The sequence below is a fragment of the Bubalus kerabau genome, chromosome 13 (assembly GCF_029407905.1).
Source record: "Bubalus kerabau isolate K-KA32 ecotype Philippines breed swamp buffalo chromosome 13, PCC_UOA_SB_1v2, whole genome shotgun sequence".
Lineage (NCBI taxonomy): Eukaryota > Metazoa > Chordata > Mammalia > Artiodactyla > Bovidae > Bubalus > Bubalus kerabau.
The window spans coordinates 11,545,985-11,561,853 of NC_073636.1; the positions used below are offsets into that span (position 1 = coordinate 11,545,985).

General features: G+C 40.4%; 1 protein-coding gene and 1 long non-coding RNA gene across 3 annotated transcripts in view; one reads left to right on the forward strand and one right to left on the reverse strand.

Moving 5' to 3' along the window:
- The window catches only part of LOC129625327 (ankyrin repeat domain-containing protein 26-like), a 79,157-nt gene extending 63,631 nt beyond the window's left edge, over window positions 1-15,526 (reverse strand). For both annotated transcript variants that reach the window (XR_008701352.1, XM_055543477.1), the window contains exons 1-7: window positions 14,811-15,526; window positions 12,010-12,124; window positions 11,675-11,848; window positions 6,508-6,614; window positions 4,870-5,007; window positions 3,599-3,666; window positions 1,063-1,096 (exon numbers count right to left, since the gene is read on the reverse strand). Coding sequence is in view for 1 of the 2 variants with exons in the window: in XM_055543477.1 (XP_055399452.1) it covers window positions 1,063-1,096; window positions 3,599-3,666; window positions 4,870-5,007; window positions 6,508-6,614; window positions 11,675-11,848; window positions 12,010-12,124; window positions 14,811-15,043 (869 nt within the window). In the remaining variant the exon portion in view is untranslated. The remainder of the gene's footprint in view (window positions 1-1,062; window positions 1,097-3,598; window positions 3,667-4,869; window positions 5,008-6,507; window positions 6,615-11,674; window positions 11,849-12,009; window positions 12,125-14,810) is intronic.
- On the forward strand, window positions 227-11,688 carry LOC129625328 (uncharacterized). The gene is made up of 3 exons (XR_008701353.1): window positions 227-376; window positions 4,346-5,460; window positions 10,540-11,688. It is a non-coding gene; the product is annotated as an uncharacterized LOC129625328 (long non-coding RNA).
- Window positions 15,527-15,869: the final 343 nt, after the last annotated feature.

A 15,869-nucleotide genomic window follows, 5' to 3' on the forward strand; every position in this document is an offset into this window, starting at 1 on the left:
CTCTAAATGAAAAAAAAAAAAAAAAAAAAAAGAAGCAAGTGAAAGTTTGGCTATCTATGTAGTAAACGAAGTTTCTTGACATAATTAAAATTTGGCCTCTGTTTTAAAACATTTTTTAAAAGATATTTTGATGTGGACCATTTTAAAAGTCTTTATTGAATTTGTTGCCATGTTTCTTCTGTTTTATGTTTTGGCTTTTTGATCCCAAGGCATGTGGGATCTCAGCTCCTCCTACCAGAGATTGAACCCACACCACCTGCATTGGAAGGAGAAGTCTTACTAACCATCTTAACCACTGCACCCCCAGAGAAGTCTCCAAAAGAGATTTTAGTTACCTATTTCTGCTTCCATCTCTCCTAACCTAGGACATATCTAGGTAAGACTCATTCATAGTTTCCATAACAAAGACTGAAATAATATGTTTTCACCAAGTCCTAATAGCTGAACTGAAAATCTAACTGATGGACTGACATAACTTTTGTTTGCCCAAACTGGAATAAACCTGATGACTTAAAGCAGAAGGATATGCTGCTCCTTCTCCATTGTCTGTCCCTGGTTCAGAGACTAAACTGTGTCCATCAAAAATGGCAGTCTTGGTCCTTCAGCAGGGAAGTCACTTATGGAGAAGGCCCCATTCCTCCCCTTTACTGTAAAGGGAATACAGGAGCTCCCCGCAATGTCTAAAACTTAAAATGGACACAAGTCAAAGAAATAATTTGTATGTTTCACTTATATGCTACACGGGTACTTCTCAATCTCTGCTGAGGGACAGGAGAGTGGATGTTGAAGCCAGGCAGGCCAGCTGTCAAATCACAGGTCAACTCATTTTAACCATGGACTCATGGGTCAATTCATCAACCTCCTCAAACCAGTTGCCTAATTAAGTAAAAGTAGGACACAGTTACTTTACAAAGCTGTTCTGATGACTCTATGAGGTCACAAATGTTAAGCACATAATGCAGTCTCTAACCCAGAGTAGAACACTCAACAAACATTAGCTTCTCTTCTCTGTGTGTTCTCTTAGTAACACATACAATTTTAAAAAAATCTGTCAAATCCTACCTGCTTAAAGAGTCTTCTTCAGAACTCTTAGCCGCTATTAAAGAAAAAAGTAAGACACATTTTAAATCAACAAAAGAAAAATACAGACTATTAAAACCTCAAGACTGATGCTTTGTTTAGAAGTATTCCTTTGGGACCACACCTGGAGACCACACTAGAGGGAATAGTGATTGTATTATACTCATGGGCCATTAATATCTAAGAACCATTGCTCTCCTTTATAGTCATCAAATGTAGAACAGAAAGAAAGAAGAAAGAACTGCTGTTTACAATGACCATAATCCTAACCAAACTCTAGGAGACTGACAGAAAATGATACTACACCATTAATAGAATCAGTACGATAAGCTGACAATAGCACGCTTAAACAGCACAGTGTTTCTGGGCTTCCATTGCCTGGAGCAGTGAACAGAGCCTACAGGTGTCTTGCTGGGACATAACACAAATTCTCTGGCTCTTCAGTTCAGGATGAAAATGCCCTATCACAGAGAAGCTTGGTCTACAGGCACTGAACTTCAGAGCGTGGGAAAATATAGGAGACAAAGTCTTCCTGGCCCTCTTTCCAAATGTAAGAGAAGTATGAAGGATGTAGTGATTCCAGATTTAGAAAGGATGGTCTCTTGAAAGGGAGGTGGGGGAGGGCAAATGGGTAAAGGGGGTCACGTGGGTGGTGGGGATGAGGACTAGACTTGTAGTGGTGAGCATTCAGTAGGATACACATAAGCTGAACTTTTTAATGTTTTAAATATATGTGTATACGTACTAATACATTTGAAAAGCACACTCTCTTGAGACTATTTCCTTCCATTGTTCAAGGGTATCTGGACCACCTAGAGCAGGATGGTCTAAACAGTGCTCTGTTCTACTGAGGGATATATCATTATATCAATCCTGCACATTATATGGCAAATGTTGATAGAAATCATGCTTTTTCAGCTTGGAAGGCATTTGTCATCAGATCCTAAGCTGATGAATAAGGGGAGGAAGGGAAGGATGGAAGGAGCTACAGACTCTGGTGCTGTTGGACAGCATTTCACATGTGTCGTCATGATGTGATGCTGGAGGGATGACTCACATGGAGGGAGAGGGGTCTTCCAAGCTCGAGCCTGGAGGGCAGGGGCAGTGATTTTTAAATGTTTGCACCCTGTAACATCAGAACAATGCTTGGTACGTAAAAGACACTTGATAGTTATCTCTTCAGTGAACAAATGAACAAATAAATAAGAATGATTTCCTTGAAAAGTCTGTTTAGAAAACTATAGAAAGTAACCAGGGACAACTCTATTCTGTTCTGAGCATATCGAAGACCAAGACTCTATGTCATCTCTGTATCTTCTCTAACATACAGAAGTCCTTTGATGGATGTTGTTGTTGTTCAGTCACTGAGTCGTGTCCAACTCTTTGCGACCCAATGGACTGTAGCTCACCAGGCTCTTCTGTCCATGGGATTTCCCAGGCAAGAATACTGGAGTGGGTTGCCATTTCCTTCTCCAGGGGATCTTCCCGATCCAGGGATCAAACCAGTATCTCAGGCATTGCCAGGCGGATTCTTTATTACTGAGCCACCTGGGAAGCCCCTTTTGATTAGATAGAGGTCTACTAAGTTTAAAGGTGTTCTCAGACAGCTTGTACCATGTGCTAGATGCCACATCAAGGGGACATAGTGGTGTTTTTGCTAATGTGAAGTGTTTGGGGTCTTTTATTAGAATCTGCAGAGTCCCAAGTTGATCTATTTGAAAATCTATTATGATAATCTTTTAAAGAAGGGCAACAGAACTTGTTGTTCTTACAAAACTATACTATCATGACAATCATCCAACACACAGAAGGAAAATTCTGGTTCTAATGAAGCCAACCTATCTCACTCTTTTTGGATCTGTGAGCAATAAAGTTGGTAACAGACACCTTGTTGGTACAATAGGCAAAATAACCGGTGGTTCTCAACTAGGCATTGCTTTTCTGATCTGTACTATTCCAAGGTATCTTTCGAAAGTAATCTCTTCCTGGTACGCTGCACACTGGCTCAGCATTGCAGTTCTTACTGTTTATCATTTCTTATCCTACCAGGAAGGGATTGTTGAGGTTCCCAGTTTAAACGATGGTAACTTTTTTAATGAGACTAATCACTACACAGTAACTAATAACTATTCATTCACTAAATGCAAACTATTTGTAAAAGTTAAAGTTCCACTTTTATAAGAAATCCAATTTGTTATAATATGATTATAGATGAAATATATATCATACTAACAAACATTTTTTCTAATTTACACAAAAATCTAATACAGGATTTTAGCAGCTGTGATTAAATACATGGAATTCTTTTCAGACAATACTGTCTCTGATGTTAAATTACCTACAATTAACTTCTTTAACAATTCTGAATACTAGACTATTAAGAAATTAATTTAAAAATAAAACACACGTGCATTTTACACTAATTTTATCATAGTTCTTTCATTATTGAAACTTCCTCACTCCTACTTTATCTATGGTAGAATCACCAAGAGTAATTCATTATTATCAGATGACATACCTGGGTTGCTGTTTTCGGGAGTAGTTTTAGGCCTCTTTTCTTTATATTCAGAGATCAGTTCGCAAATGCTATGTGTTAAAAATGTGATAAATAATATTTTAACACTAATATGAAAAACAACTACAAAATATGTTAAATTCTTAGATTATTTCAGACAGACAATGTCAGTGATAATATCAAAACTACAATTGTCCCATAGATTTCAAGTTTCTAAGTTCTACAAAGTTTTGCTTAGTATGTATTTTAAGGAGAAAGAAAAGGAAGATGAAGTAGTCATGAACTTAGGGCATATAGCTCAGTAGATTAACTAGATTTAGCTTGGCATATGAAAATTCTTTCAAACTTGCAAATCCTAGCTCTGTAACCAACTGCTCTTTGTTTCTAGAGAAGTTGCTTCTCTGGAGTTCAAAGTCTTCCTCTACACAACTGGGATCTTACTGCCTTATTTCACAAGGGGATTAAGAGGATTTAATGAGATAATATATCCCCAAAATGCTTGCAGAATGGAATAATTTGTTCTTGAACTTTATTGCTGGAACTACTTTGAAATCCCCAATAAAACCAATGTCTGTTTTCTTATATGTTTAGCATTCAAGGGCTGCAGGAAACTTATTAATTATGGTGATGAGTTGTTCTTTGTGGTTCATAATTTAGGGAACCTCAGCTCTTATATAATTTGTACCTAAATTTATTTATAAAATATGAACTCACTACATTAGATAACATAATTATCCCCCATTATTGCAGCTAATCACACCAAGTGCAGAAAACTAATCACAATCAAGACCTGGCCTGGACCGCTACTCTCCATTCTCTACCTGCTCAAACTCGCAACCAGCAGATCTTTCTGACAATGACGCTTAATCTCCATGTTCATCTCCGATTCACTTGGAAGACGTTGCCCTACTCTTACAATGGATCCTGGCAAGTCCTAGGCAGGGCTTACCTCTCTAAATTCCTCTCTGAACTAACTTACTTGAGAGTTAAGGATTTCTGGTAAATGAGGCAGATAAATCCTTTGGAAGATTTTCATTCTTACAGGAAACAGATCCCATGAGGGGGCCAACTGTAACTATGGAATCTCAGGCAAGTTGACACCCACTACTCTGGGAAGGATGACAGGGAACCTATGACCTAAGCAAATGTGCCCCCACAGGATAGAAGCTGCCTGCACCAAATGGACAACTCTCACTGGTCATGTAACAAGTAACAGTTAAAATTCTTTTTGGCTGCAGTTTAGTGAGAACTGGCATTTTAATGTAAACACTTACATATTAAAACCACTAATAGCAGCATATTCTTCTGCAGTCAGTCCCAAGACATCTTGAGAAGAGACGTCAGCACCTCGCTGAAGGAGAAGACTGACTACATCGGCACATTCATAATTGACAGCAAGTATGAGGGCGGTTCTAAAACAACAGAGAGATGACGTCACCCTCAGGAAGTTGAGTTAACTTACAGAAACAGCTCGTTTGATATGCTTTACCAAGTTAACATCTTGCCCTTCCATGAAGAACTGACCATTTACATGCTCAAGTGTACATCCTTGTAAATTACTTCCACGGCTAAAATGAAGGGATGGAAAAGAAGCCTCCTGTCCCATTGGGATGGCATGCAGCAGCAGTTACTATTTCAAAAGTCCCTGATGAGGACTCCCCTGGTGGACCAGGGGCTATGACTCCAGGCTCCCAATGCAGGGGGCCCAGGTTCCACCCCTGGACAGGGAACTTCATCCCACATGCTGCAACTGAGAGCTCCCACAACTAAGACTGCACGCAGTCAAATAAATAAATGCTTTAAAAAAGTAATAACAAAGTCCTTGATGGACAAGAAACTATGCTGAGGTCACTTATCTGAGGCAGGTGAGTATTTAAAGGACGAATCCCCCGTTTCCTCCTTAGTCTCATATATTATGCTTCAAAGTCAGCTAGAGGTTGGGTTAAGCAAAGGCTATTTGCAGGCTTAAAACAAAAATATTAACAATAATGGAAATAAAAATAGTCATCGAGGCACTTAATGATGTTGACAAGCATGTGCTCTTCACTAAATGAAATACTATATATACACACAGCCACCTTTGAAGGATGCATTACTATTTGCCTTTTTGTACCAGGAAACTTATTTGCTGATGATAAGTACTGTGCCCAGGGTCATAACCCTAATAGGTAGGAAAGCTAGGAGTTGAACCCAGTCTGAATCTAAGGCCCATCATTTTCGTCTGTATCATCCACCTCTGACTTATCTTTGTTAAAGGAACTGTTTATCCAATTAAACCTATCATTCTTCCTTCTACCTTCATTTAAAATGAAAACATCAAAATGTACTAGAAATGAAAAAGGATAAAAACTGATGAGCCCACAGTATCTGGTGACAGTGATTACTAATCACTTTTCTGTTGCTGTTTAGTCACTAAACTGTGAAGGACTCTTCTGCAATCTAATACCATCAGTATATTTTAAAGAAAGTAACTGAAAGCAAAGAGTCATCCAAAAGACAAAATCAAGTCCTTTATGTTTAGTATGCATCTTTTAAGGAAAAATATATACGAACTAGAGGTTAAACAATCGTTATAAAATAATTAAGAAATTCAATACTGTCATAAGGTAAAGTGAAAAGCAGAATCCATATTTTATAAAGCTAATGAAACTAGTATGAAATCCCTCAGCTACTACAAGATCAACCAGAAAAAAGAATAGGTTGCATATGACATCACTCAATATTATAAAGGAATATGAATCCTGCTATATATTCCTGCTATATAGTTTTTCACGATCCCCAGTCAGAATAATTGATTTTCTACCTAACTGATGAAGATGTTGATCACAAATGAAACCTGTTATTAATTTAATCTTGATCTTAGCACCCGAGAACAGCACTAAGGTTTTTAACAAGAAAAAGAACAACTGTACCTTTTCATATTATCAACCGCATGTATATCTGCTTCTTTTTTTACTAAAAATTCCACCATTTGCTGTTTCCTTTCACTTATGCCAAGTAAGAGTGGTGTAAGGTCATCCTGTAAAACAGGAAAAACCATTTCTAATGCACACAGTTAACCTATTTCTAAAGTGAACAGAAAATCATGCAATAGATTCTCTGAACTTAAACATATAATTCAGAAAGTAAATAAAAGGGAGCCCCTCCTCCTCATCCCCCAGCGCGCCTTCTATCTCTTCAAGATGCTCCTCCTCCTGGCCTTCCCTGGGGGTCCAGGGGCTAAGACTTGAGTTCCCAAGGCAGGGGGTCCAGGTTCCATCCCTGGTCAGGGAACTAGATTCCACGTGCCGAAACTAAAGATCCCACGTGCCACAACTAGACCCAGTGCAGCCAAATATGTCTTTCAAAAAGATAAATGCTCCTCCTCTACCTCTTCCAAAGATGAACCACAGAGTCATTCTCTAAAACTCACTTTCAACATTTACTGGTTCCAAGGATCTTTGCTTCTATCATAGTATTAATCAGGAATATTGTAGTATTTACTTGCTCTATTACTAGTCTCAACACTCCTCCAGAGAGAATCAATTAGCTACTAAATCAATTGCATATTTTAGGAACAATGCTGAGGCAGGACTATATAATATTATCTGTAGCATGCATAACCTATCCAAGGATGACCAAGAGTAACCTCATGAGGTTTACAGACATTCCAATGGGAATATTATCCTCTTCATGAACACGCAAAGAGAAAGGTTGTTTTGTGTTTTTCTTTCTTCCAAAAAACCAACTGTAGGCACCATGTTTTTTGGCTTTCTCAGCAAAGACTCCCGAAATTTAATCTTACTCGTTCTCCTTTGCTTGTTCCTTCCCCCGCCCTTAAGTTAACCTGACAGGTCAGCTTTAGCTAGATGCTGTTTTGACACAGAAAAACACTGCTTATCTTCAAAGACCTTTCTTGACGACTCTCATGTAATTACCTCCAGACCTCCAGGAGGAAGCTTCCTTAATCCCAGTGTTCTGGTCTCTGTCTTGCTTTACTGTTCTTAGTTAAAGATTACAAGGTCAGTTCAGTTCAGTTCAGTCGCTCAGTCGTGTCTGACTCTTTGCGACCCCATGAGTTGCAGCATGCCAGGCCTCCCTGTCCATCACCAACTCCCAGAGTTCACTCAGACTCATGTCCATCGAGTCAGTGATGCCATCCAGCCATCTCATCCTCTGTCGTCCCCTTCTCCTCCTGCCCCCAATCCCTCCCAGCATCAGAGTCTTTTCCAATGAGTCAACTCTTCGCATGAGGTGGCCAAAGTACTGGAGTTTCAGCTTTAGCATCATTCCTTCTAAAGAAATCCCAGGGCTGATCTCCTTCAGAATGTAAGTTACCAATAAATATGCACTCAGCGTTTTCTCGGGGAGTTGCTCTTCCGTGAATTCTCCCTGCGCTCTCTCTCATAATCCTGTGTGTTTGGGAGACTCATTCAGTGTGAAACTGCCACAACCAACTTAAAATTCTAATTTGAAAAATTCAATCCCATCCTTAAGAAATTCTTTTAAAATATGAAATCAATTATAGATTAATTACACTGTATTTAAAATCTTGAAATAGTTATCAAAATAAACTATAAAACAAGAATTGGAAACTCAAATGCTTATGGAGGGAAAGCTGGTGGCCTGAGTAAGTGAAAAAGCCAGGTGAGGCTGGCAAACCTGCGAACACACGCCCCATATAGAAGGGGCGGCCTCCACATGCAGACCAAACAGGGGCGGCCTCCGTACGCAGAATGGGCTCAAGGGGGACCAGATTGAGTTCTCCAAGAAGCCTGAAATGCAGACTTCCGCATGAGTTTGCTAAGTTTTAAATGGTGACTCAGTCTGTGCAGGTAGGTAAGCTAAACATATCCAAGGACCGCATTTGCTCTGTAGCCCACTTGTGGTTTCACGTTTTGCCGTTTCCAAATAGGTGGGCATAAAGCAAATATTTGTATGTGAAAGCTTTCCTTTCTTTAGTATCATGTGTTTCACAAGAAAAGTGGGTCTCAATATGTAATAAAAATTGCTGTTGACTCATAATTTTATTAAAATAAATTAAAAAAACAAGACTCAAAATTCCTTCTTTAAGAATGTTTCCGCTGCTTGTTAAAACTACAATCTATTTCTAGAATTCTCCCAGATTATTAACCAAATGGATAATGAGTTCCTAAGACTGCTGAAACTAAATTATTAAAAGAATCCCCATCTGTACTAACTTCATGGGTTTTGATGTTTAAAGCTGTCGTCTTGCTTATGCCAGGGCTCAGCAAATCTAACACACACACTGCAAGAGTCTGTCCTGCTGACACCAAAAGAAGGCTCATGAGTTACTATTACTGCAGTCAGGAAAACACTGTTGGTAACAAACATCTGTTGACCTAATGACCTGGTTGATAACAGAAGGTGTAAAATTCTTAAAGGGTCAGACTCTACGGACGAAGTGACTTCGCCATGAGCAAATCTCTAAAGACTCTTGGAGTGTCACTGAATAATTAGTGGTTGGAAGAAAAAGGAGTTATATTATTCAAGCCAATAGATTTTGCCAAAAATATTCCTTTGAACTTCTCAATCACAGAGGCAGAAGAAAAAGTCTGGCTAATATTGTTGCAAAGGAGGGAGCTGATGGAAGTAGCCAGCATTGATCAAACTCCAACTCTTCTATCGATTACTTATTTTTGAGATAGGTGCACTTAGAAATTATCCTTAATCACTCCACAGTTCTTCACCAAGGATCGTATCAGAATCTCAAGGAAATATTTCTAAATACACATGTCCAGGCTTTCCTCGAGTTATTTCATCAAAATCTTCAGGGAACAGCCTAGGCTTGTAAATTTTTTAATAAACTTTCCCAAGTGATTGTGGTTTTCACCAGCACACTCTAGCTGAGAATTAGCGCAGCAAACATTCCAGTATCATCTCTCACCCACATGGACAATTCCTTCTCTTACTTGAGGATTTGAAGAAAAGAGAAAAGTATAAGAGATAAGAGTCATCAAAACAGAATTAAATTTTCCTGGGTAAATAATGGTAGAACAGGGACTAATAAACACAAAAGGCAACCTGATCTCATTGTTTATAAACCCCTTACTTTCCATCAAGACCTTCTAGATTGAGAGCAGAGTCCAGACTCTTGTCTAACTGGCTGTTTCTGCCAGAATAGGATAATATTTCTGTTACATATTTGTTCTTCTCTTTTTTTCCCCAACTTAATCACCACCTGTTCACTGCTGATCTGATTTCTGCCAAGTCTTCCTAAAATTGGTATCTAGGCAAGTCTCCAATTCACTCAGTCTCTTTCTCAAAATAACAACTATTGTCCCTGAGACTGAAAAGCACCTTACCAAAATATATAAACTGAAGGGGAAAAAAAAACCCCAAAACCAAAACCTTGGGACTTCTGTGGTGGTTCAGTGGCTGGGTCTCAGGGCTCGCAGTGCAGAGGGTCTGGGTTCAATCCCTGCTCAGGGAACTGCATCCTGCATACTGAAACTAAGACCCAGCACAGCCTAATAAATATTTAAAAAAACACCTCTTCTTGGCATACCCCAACTGCCAAAATTCCAACTTGATCTGCATTTTTCACCTGCTCGCTCCTTTGCCTTTCCTTTTAGCCTCTGAAGCCTTGGGCAATGAGAGAGAAAGCATTTTTATATAAATCATTTTTTCATAAAATTGGAATGTGTTAGCAGCAGCAAGATTTCTATTATGTTGTCAAATGCTTGTTTGAGTTTTAAGACAAAGTCTATTTCCAAGGCAAATTTTGCTTTACTGTGTTATTTTAGACTAATTAGAAAAAAAATTTTTTTTCAGTAAGGGAAAAATACTTGGAAAAAGTTTTACCTTTAACAAGTGCAGTGTTATCACAAATATCTGCCATCAACACAAAAAAGAATGCTTTACTCCCTAATGCGTCTTGAGCAATATCGTGATTTAAAGTGATATCTTAGACAATCAAGTGCTTTCAAAATATTTTCACTCAGGGAAGGCTGGAGCTTCCAAACAAGGAAAACTGAGCCCACCTGTGAGAGTTGGGGAGCTCTCTCTGCAGCTCCGGAGCTGCAGCCACAAGAGAAAGAGCAGGAGGGGCAGCTTCACCATCATCAGCTGCCCACACTCCACTGCAGCCCCGCCAAGCAGCCCCCCAGGGCTGAGCGTGGGAGACCCACTTGTACCTGGAGAACCAAGTGGTCACCAGTACAAGTGAACACCCTTGCTGAGTGTCAAACGTGACCTGACCCACGTGACAGGATCTCAGAATCGGGGTCCTGGAGGGCTCAGGGCTCCAGGCCTGCTGCCTCCCCAGCCCACTTGCACCCCCCAGCTCCCCGCTGCTGGGCACTGGTTCTCCTTCCTCCTACCCCCATCCCTCCTCCAGCAGCTTAGCCCATTCCCTGAGCCGCTGGAAGCAGCCACCCATCACATCACTTCACTCTCCCCAAGCCTTCATTTTTTGTAGGACTGAGCGCCGAAGAATTGATGCTTTTGAACTGTGGTGTTGGAGAAGACTCTCGAGAGTCCCTTGGACTGCAAGGAGATCCAACCAGTCCATTCTGAAGGAGATCAGCCCTGGGATTTCTTTGGAAGGAATGATGCTAAAGCTGAAACTCCAGTACTTTGGCCACCTCATGCGAAGAGTTGACTCATTGGAAAAGACTCTGATGCTGGGAGGGATTGGGGGCAGGAGGAGAAGGGGACGACAGAGGATGAGATGGGCTGGATGGCATCACTGACTCGATGGATGTGAGTCTGAGTGAACTCCGGGAGTTGGTGAGGGACAGGGAGGCCTGGCGTGCTGCGATTCATGGGGTTGCAAAGAGTCAGACATGACTGAGCGAGTGATCTGATCTGATCTGAGCCTACCACCCACTCCTGAGCACGTTCTAGTGGGAAAATCTTCCTTCTGGGGTAGAAGGGTGGCTGAGGGGGCTTTGCCCTTTCTGTCGGCTCTGATATTTTCCACCCACCTGCTGGCTTGACTTTGGAGTTGTTTCCATGGTAACAGGGTCTGCTGGACACTACTCAGTCTACCTATTTACATACTGTTATCAATAAAACACTTCTGGTTTAGAAAAATGGTTTGCAAATATTTTGTGAATACAGTTAGTTGAGCTATACCTCGTTCCTGGCTTCTATATTGGCATTATAGGAAAGCAGCTTTGCTGCGAGCGATACATTCTGGCAAAAGACAGCATAGTGGAGAGCGGTGTTGCCATCGACATCCGTGACATTTGGGTCGGCACCATGCTCCAGCAGAAGAGTCGCACACTCCTCTTCTTGACATTCTATGGCCTGTCAGTGTTGTGCCAAGAAACAGAGTGTAAATTCTAGGAATTTAAGTAAATAGTTCACAAGCTTCACCAGTTCCCTATATTTCAATGAGATACATTCATTTTTAGTCTCAGTAGTTAAATCACATCCATCTCATGTGGACATGGTTCGCTGCCCCATACCTTCATCAGCGCGGTCTTGTATTCACTGTCACAGAGGTTAAGCTGGCATTTTCTCTCCAGGAGGAGAGCTACCACCTCTGAATGGCCATTGGCACAGGCCAAGTGGAGCGCAGTCCTATGAAAGCAAGACAAGTTTTTAGGAAACTGTAGTGTAACTGTTTCAAAACAAATAACTGTTTGTGTGATTGAAAACACCAATAGCATGGTACTCCTATCCCTCTGAAACAAATATTTCATTTTCTTCTGGAGAAAGAGCAGCATATATTAGTTTAGCTCCTCTTACACAGTAAAGAAAGAACAGTCTACTTGAATAGAATACGTGAGACCTTGAGATTCAGCTCAACTTGGGTTTAAATTTGACTTTGTCACTTATTAGGCGTCACTCACCCTCTCTGTACCTCAATTTCCTCACCAACAAAATGGAGAGAGAGTAGTAGTTATCTCACAGGACACTGATGCGATGCTTAAATGAGATCCACGCACAGGGTGTAGAACCATCCCTTGCACAGATAACAGCTAGTGATTGTTAGATTGTATTATCATATTTACTACTATTACTACTATCTTACAAGGACAACATCTGAATGAAGTCAAAGGATATGACACCTCCTTTGCAGATATGTTTTGAGGATTAGAGACAACATTGTACTTCGATGATTCTAATATGCTCATTTTCTCACATTTTAACGTCTCTGATATTGGAATATAATTTATAATTCATAGTCTTTACAACTATAAATTGTAGCATTTTTGTTTGTTCATTTCTCTTTTTTCCTGTTGGTCTAATTCCCGTGAGGTGTTTCCATCTAAGCTTGCTTTAGAGATGACGTGTGTTATATATTATTATATCATACAGGTGCACCACACAGTGACCCACAGCTGTTACAGGTTACACTGCATTTAAAGGGACTATAAAATCTTAGCTATATTCACCATGTTGTACAATATGTCGTTGTAGCTTGCAGGACTTTGGTTCCCTCACCAGAGATCGAACCCTGGGCCCAGAGCAGTGAGTCTTAACCACTGGACGGCCAGGAAATTCCCAAGATTCCCTCGACTTCTGAAAAGACTGAAAGTGTCACAGGATACCAATCCTCACAAAAAATTCTAAATTAAATTGAAAATGACAAATTATTTTTATCTGTGCCACATTCCTATTAGTGCCAGAAAGACAAGTCCTGTCTGCTCATCCAACTTCCCTGCACACAGCTTGATCTACTGAGATTTTTAAATTTGGGGGGTTGCTAAATCAACTTTCAGATTTCTTTTCTTCTTTTTTTTTGGGGTGGGGTGGGGAGGTGAAACCCAGGAAACTCCAGAATTCTTGCCTTTGAAATCATTCTTAGAAAGGTCTCTGGGGTGGGATATATGTATACTTACAACTGATTTATGATGTTGTACAGCAGAAACCAACACAACATTGTAGAGCAGTTACCATCCAATTAAAAAATATTAAGGTTAATAAACAGTAGAACTAGGGAAAAAAAGGTCTTTGTCAGCACACAAAAAATGTATAGATAGGAATTTCAGTTTTCTTCTGGTACTTTTCTCACCCTGTGTATTTAAAATTTTTGATCCATACTCCATCTGAAACTTTTGGTGAGATAAAAATCTAGTTACTTTTCTCTAAATAGTTACCAGGTTATTTCTCCTACATCTACACATAATTTATCTTTCCTAATAGAAAATGTCACCCAGCAAATTTTGATATCTAAAAGGGCAAATCTTTGCCTACTACACAAAACTTTTAATTTCATCACAATTAAAGACAGCATGTGTAACCCAAAATCTTTAAAACCACAGTATGTTTATTGGTTTAAATATGGAAAGACCATAGATCCTAAGAAAATGTCCTCCTATTCAAGGACACAGCCAGCTTCCTACTTCAAAGCTGTCTTCTAAGGTCCTTCAGCAAAGAACATATACATATAAGTGTACACTGATATAAAACAGTGTAGCTGAAGAATTTTTAACCCAGAAGTTGGCCTGTCATGGGGATTATTTTTCTCACTATGCAGTTTTTTGTAATATATAACTTTATGGTATAAAAATGTGTACATTAAAAATATGATGCCGACAACATCAAAAATCTGTCCACTGCCAATATCCACAATGGACGATCCAAGGGAAGAAGAGTTTTCATAAATCACATGAGAAAAACAATGTGAGAGCCAGGGAGTTCCAGAAGATTTCTTGAGGGCTATAGAACTTGAGAGCTCTTTCTGCTGCTTCTGCTGCTAAGTTGCTTCAATCGTGTCCAACTCTATGTGACCCCATAGATGCAGCCCACCAGGCTCCACCATCCCTGGGATTCTCCAGGCAAGAACACTGGAGTGGGTTGCCATTTCCTCCTCCAATGCATGAAAGTGAAAAGTGAAAGTGAAGTCGCTCAGTCGTGTCTGACTCTTAGCGACCCCATGGACTGCAGCCTACCAGGCTCCTCCATCCATGGGATTTTCCAGGCAAGAGTACTGGAGTGGGGTGCCATTGCCTTCTCCTACTCATGAGTAGATCATGTTAATGCATGCATAACAACAAATGAAGAGGAGGAGAAGGAAGAAGGAAAAAAAAAGATGCTATTCATGTTTTATTTCAGTTCTGTGATTACTGTCATTCAGTTAAATCACTTTAAAATGACCAGTAAAGTGCTCTATAAGGGGAATTATAAGTGGGTCCGAAAGCAGCTAAGGCTTTTGCAGCCTATCAAGTCTGTGGGGCGCTGGATCCCACAAAGGTGTCTGCAAGCCTTGGAGAGGAAACTCACAGGAGGGAGCCCTGCCAGGCCCTTCCTCCCCACTTACCTGTTCTTCTTGTCCCTGTCGTTCAGGCCATTCTTTCCGAGCAACAGAATCTGCTTCACTTTGGCTACATTGCCTACGCTGGCAGCTTTGTGGATCTTTTTGAGGTCCCTGTCTCGGATGTGGTACCCAGGCTGGAAGCTGGTTCTACGATGACCTCTGTTTCTCCCCAGGCCGATGGAGGAGTCTAAGGGCGACTTGCCCTTCTCACTCCTGTAGCCAAAAATCTTCTTCATCGCAGAGCCTATGGGCTCCAAACACACCTCACCTCCCCCTCAGCTCTTCACAGTCCCCTAAACCCAACACAAGCTCTACAGGTAAGCCAGAGCCGTCCCGCCGCAACCTCCCAGCTGGGAAGCTCAACGGTTTGGAATCTTTCATCCCAGAATGATCGTTGCTAAGCGACACCTCTAAATACACTGCCCGTGTGCCAGAATGCCCAGTGTGCATGTGCAAGAACTGGAAGTGCATTTTTCAAAAGAAGCAAACAATATCAATAAACCCTTACCTAAGGGAAGAAGGAAAGAGAGGAAACTGAAATAACCACAGAAAGGAAAGCGACATTACAACAGATACCTCAGAAGTAAAGAAGCATAATCATAAGGGGCCGTTATTACTGATGAACAGTTACAAATTGGAAAACCTAGAAGAAATAGATAAATTCTGAGAAACATACACCCTGTCAAGACTAAAACAAGAAAAAATAGAAAAACTCAACACTCCAGTAACAAATAAGGAGATTCAAATATTAATTAAAAAAAAAACAAAAACACAAAAACCTCCCAAAAGCTAAAAGCTTAGGACCAAATGGATTCAGAGCTCAATTCTACCAACATTCAAGTAAGAATTAAAAGTAAGAATATGCAGAAAAAACACTTGACAAAATTCAAAACCCACTCATGATAAAGGCAACTTGTGTCCTCTTCGTGACTGGTGCTTTTCTGTACCAACCCCGGTTTTGTTTTGTCCTGTTTTTCTCTTCTTTCAATTTTCAGAGCTTCCCTCAATTACCCAGTCAGTTGGTGGGTCAGTCATAGGCCTGCCTGAGGTGGCTCGGCCGGG